This window comes from Buceros rhinoceros, unplaced genomic scaffold (genome assembly GCF_000710305.1).
Source record: "Buceros rhinoceros silvestris isolate BGI_N320 unplaced genomic scaffold, ASM71030v1 scaffold42529, whole genome shotgun sequence".
Classification (NCBI taxonomy): domain Eukaryota; kingdom Metazoa; phylum Chordata; class Aves; order Bucerotiformes; family Bucerotidae; genus Buceros; species Buceros rhinoceros.
The window spans coordinates 1,672-6,488 of record NW_010430518.1 but is presented as its reverse complement, the minus strand read 5'-3'; the positions used below and the strand labels follow the sequence as shown (position 1 = coordinate 6,488).

The 4,817-nt window shown below is 49.9% G+C and overlaps 1 protein-coding gene across 1 annotated transcript; it reads left to right on the top strand.

The window, feature by feature from the left end:
- Nucleotides 1–2,619: 2,619 nt before the first annotated feature.
- On the top strand, nucleotides 2,620–4,397 carry OAF (OAF homolog (Drosophila); the record flags this gene model as incomplete). Its single annotated transcript, XM_010143066.1, has 3 exons — nucleotides 2,620–2,754; nucleotides 3,233–3,413; nucleotides 3,920–4,397. Coding segments are annotated over 3 exons (591 nt in total), but the record flags the coding sequence as incomplete, so codon positions are not given.
- Nucleotides 4,398–4,817: the final 420 nt, after the last annotated feature.

Genomic DNA, 4,817 nt, shown 5'->3' with positions numbered 1-4,817 from the left:
ACAGGCTTGTAAGTCTCTGCTGGTTAAACCCTAGAAATGGAGGTCAAGTTGTTCTCACACCCCAGATGACAGTCCCTGGAGGAGCTGGCTGAGGACAGTGCAAGGAAGGAAGAAGTCTGATGATTTCCCTGCTCCTCCTTGCAGGCTAATCTTTGCTGGAAGTCCCTTTGGTAGCTGCAGGCAGCCTGGGCTATCGGGAGTGTGGAGCCCTGATTTCCTTTCTGCCTTTGGGAACAAGGAGCTGCTCTCCCCTTGCTGTGAAAGCCATGGCTGCAGTTACCTCCAGTGCCACGGTTAGAGTGCAGCTGCAGAACTGGTTGGTCTCTGTTCCACCAAGTGTTTGTCATCCAGACCTAAACAATAGCTGTTACTGTACCCGCCACATGAGTGCGGGTCAGGGCCAAGGATCCTCAACGCGCCCATGATGAGTTCATCCAGAGAGTCCCCGCGTTGCACAGGCGGTGTTCTGCTGAGACTTGTTCGCTGCTGGGAAATTTTGCAGAAACCCAGAATTAAAGGTGCTGTTTGCTGCCTTGGCCAGGTACCCACCTTGGCACTGATTCGCTGCTGCTGGTGGGAAAGAGGTGAGGTGGCTGGGGAGGGAAAGGCGCTCTCACTAGGAAAAACTTTGGTGGCTCTTTCCATGTGAGAGGCATGGCATATTTCTGATGTGACAAGCTGTGGTTGTTGCTCCACCTGAGGTTGCATAGCCAGGGTGAGGAGAGCCAGGAAGTTAGGGAAAGCCAAGCAGGGTTTTGAGACAGAGAGGTGAGGCAGGGCTTAGGAAAAGAGATTGCCTTCTTGCTCAGGAGTGAGTGGTCACTGCAGCGTACGTGTCTCCCAGAAAATGGGCCAGCAGCATGTTCTCATTTTAGAAAATTTGCTTCCGAGCCGGGAAGTACTGCACTGTTTTTGGTCTCATGGCTGTAGAGATTCTCGGCCCGAGTGCAAAACGTGGCTATTCCTGTTTGTTTTTTCCAGGCTGAATGCTGATTGTTCCAAGGGGGTTAAAATGAAATCTGCAGCTAAAGAATGTGCCAGGGTCAGCTGCTAGTTCTAGTATACTCATCCCTGGGCATTGCACAGTATGGGAGCTCATGGCAGAAGAGCTCAGCTGGAAGGCAGCTGGACTAAATGTAGATGGGAACGTAGGTCATTTCAGTGGTGCCTGTTTCTCGTGGGAATTCTACCCATCAAAGCTGTCAAAAAATAACAATTTCATAGTAATTTCACAAGCATTTTTGGTACCTTTTTCTTCCCAAACCCCCTTCATGTCCTGGTCTTGTGGTGAGTTTTGAGTCAACAAACGCACCCAGCAAAATCCTCTCTGCTGTCCTGGGAGGGAAATGCACCCCAGATCACGGCTGTTCTTTCAGCTGTCCAGGTGTGCCCTGGATTGCATACCTTTTCCTCTTCTGGACACGGAAGACAAAGCAAGGAATAAATGGGTGGGCTGTATGAGCTAGACTGCAGAAAGACTTAGCATGGATGCTGCTTAAAGTTTGTAGGAGAGAGAAAGGCTCTCCCTTCTTGGGGCAGAAAGAGGTGTGGAAGAAGCTGAGCTTAGGAGCCATACAATGGGAATAGCTCAGGAGGAGAGGGATGATCTTAGCAGCTTGGCATAGCTGCTGCGTGCTGGTCCCTAGCCACCAATATCTATCCAGCTCTCTGCTGAGGGGACATTGTTAAGAGTGATGGCTGTGGGTGAGTGCCAAAAGGCAATAATTGCTCCTCATTCTGAGGAGGAGGCCCCGCACGGATCCATCTGCTTAGCTCTTGTAGTAGTATGGTCTGAGGCTGACACCAAGACAGGGGAGGGTGGATTCCCACAGAGTGTACAAATGTCCCTGAAGCCAGATGAATTGATGCCTGCATAGAAATGAGTGTTGATTTGTGCTGGAACAGGATATAGGGAGGTTTTGCTGTCGAACAAGGCATTCTCCATGTCTGTGTGCAGGTAACCGTGACGGGTTTCCAAACTGGTTTTGGAAGTGAGCTACAATGCATGTCAGAAGCTCTCTTTAGAAAGTGCTAAAATTATTGACCCAGGCAGAAACGAAAGTCAGCTGCAGCTGATGACAACAGGTTCCTTCTGGCTTCAACAATTTGACTTTCATTTCTGTTCCACATCCCATTGGATTCAGAAAAGAATAATTTGTTCTCCAGGGGTATCAGTTGCTCGGAAGCAAGTTGAGGGAAGGCAGCAGAGGAAATTTTGGACTGTTCACCCTACGTAATGCATGGGGATCACGGCTATGTGATATTTGTTTAACAGAACAAAATGAGGCTCCTTGGAGGCTTGCCTCCCTACTTGGTTAAGGACAGAAACTCCCAGCTGTTGTTTGGGGAAGCCGTGGATATGGAATGTGACCTGGCAGCAGTTTGTCCTTGCCGCAGTGGAATTGTGAAAACCTTTACTTCTTTACAGACAGCGATTACTATGCTGCAGGCTTTTGGGTGGGATTAAGGTGGGACCACACCCCGGTACTCAGGGAGCAGAGGTGTGAGACCTTTGACTGTATTTTTAGCTGGAGCCTTTCTCTTTGACCCTGACTTCTCAGTTCGCCTTGCTGATGCTAAACATCTGTGACTGACTCTGTTTATTTATCTCTTTGTCAGGAGGTGAAGATCTTCCGTGCCTTAATCTTAGGGGAGCTGGAGAGGGGCCAGAGCCAGTTCCAAGCACTCTGCTTCGTCACCCGGCTCCACCGCAACGAGATCATCCCCAGTGAGTCTATGGCAAAGCTGCGGCAGGTAAGAGGCACCCTGCAGCTGCCTGGTTGTTCAGCTATTAGACCCACCTTTGACCACCCCTCCTGCTTGAGGGACTCAGTATTAAATGAAGTTCAACAATGGTATTGATCCTGTTGTACTAATTACTAGGAGGAGCATGATTTAGTTCAGCCTAGTCTGTATCAAAAGGTAGGTGGATGACTAGAGCAATGACTGCGAAAATCCCTGCCCCACACTGCCCAGTGAAATAGGTACTAATTTGAAATAATTCATCATGACCAAACACTGAGAAACCATCGCAGGCAAATCAGAGCAGTGATAAACTACCGCCAGTTTTAGCACAAGCCAAGCTTTTGAAGTGCCTTTCATCCAGATAGGATAAAAATACAGAGGAACTGCCACTTGAACATCTTCTTCTGTTGGCATGAAATCACAACATGCTGTAAGGAATAATTTGTGGCAACCAGGGTTCACCTTCTCACTATTTCATCCGCTGCAGAAAAATCCCAGGACAGTGCGGCAGGCTGAGGAGGTGCGGGGCCTGGAGCATCTCAGCATGGATGTAGCTGTCAACTTCAGCAAGGGGGCACAGCTGAGCTCTCACATCCACAACGTCTGTGCGGAGGCCAAAGAAGCAATTTACACCCGAGAAGAAGATGTCAAATTCTGGCTGGAGAAAGGTAAGTTTTCTTTGGTTTTGTTGGAGCCGCTCCTGCCAGCAAGCTGTTGCTCTGCTGTGATCTCTCCTGCACAGTTTCTGGTGATCAGCACAGATCCCTTTTCTTTCTTCTTCTTTCTTTCTTCTTTCTTCTTTCCCTGTCTTTACAGTGGGTAAGGCGTGGGTATCGCTCGCTCGCACGTCACATTGCATTGACTTTAGTGGTGCTCTCCTAGTGAGCCTAATTAGGCAGGTATTTCCAAAGTAACCTTTCACCTGGTCCATCACCTAGAAGAAATATGTTCTTTACACACTTTGTGTAACTTTTGGCTTACTTTGCCTTTCTTCTCCTATGGTTACTATTCAGACTCATGTCCAAACAGCCCCTGGAAATGCACTCTGTCTGACCTCGTTCTTCTGAAATGTCCTGAAGACTGTGCAGAGAGCAGCGCTTGCTTTGGTGGCTCTCTCCTTTGGCCTTGCCCTCCAGCAGCACCCTGAGCAGTGTCTCTCTGCTTTCTCCTGCAGGGGTGGATGGCTCCATGTTTGAGGTCCTGCCACAGACCTCTGATCTGCCTGACCTGCAGCGTTGCAAGCTGCGTGCGGACCGCTGGAAACCCTGCATCTGCAGCTACTCGCTGAGCATCGAGTGGTACCCGTGCATGCTGAAGTACTGCAAGAGTCGCGATGCTGGGGGCAAGGTTTCTTCGTACAAGTGTGGCATCCGCAGCTGCCAGAAGGGCTACACCTTTGATTACTATGTGCCACAGAAGCAGCTATGTCTCTGGGACGAGGAGACCTAGCAGAGCTTGGCCAGAACTTTTCAAGGGGCAGCTCATCTGCCTCCTGTCACCATTTATGATCCTAAGGGCCTCCTGGAACAGGCTGCTCCAAAGAAGGAATAGAGTTCACAGCGGTGCCTTGTACCAGGAGTGCTCTGTGCATGTGCCTTTCCTTCTGGCACCCTGTGACTCTCTCCCCACCTGACACTGCCTCATGCTGTGATAAGCAGGCTCAGCTCACTGAGTTGATGCTCTCCTGCCAGCTGCCAGGAGATCCAGCTTCCTGGAAGAAGCAGGAGACACGAGTTTCTGGGGTGAAGCACCAGGAGGGGTGTGTTTTGCCCTGCTTTGGAGTTAGCAGATGTGAAGGGGGGTGCAGCTCTGATCAGTTATCAGCCTTGAGCATCCTGATGAGTGGTCAGGGCAGGGAGAGATACGGTCTTGATAACCTGAGTTGTAAAACATCTCTGCCACTGAAGAAGCCCCTCCACTGACTTCACCTCCTGGTAACACAACAGCATTTCCCAAGGGGAAAGCAGCTGATTTACAGACCACATAGCCTGAACAAGAAAGGTACGAAGCCTACCCAAAGCCAGAGCCTGCCTGTAGCTTTTTCTAGTGTCCAACTGGCCATTATATCCTTC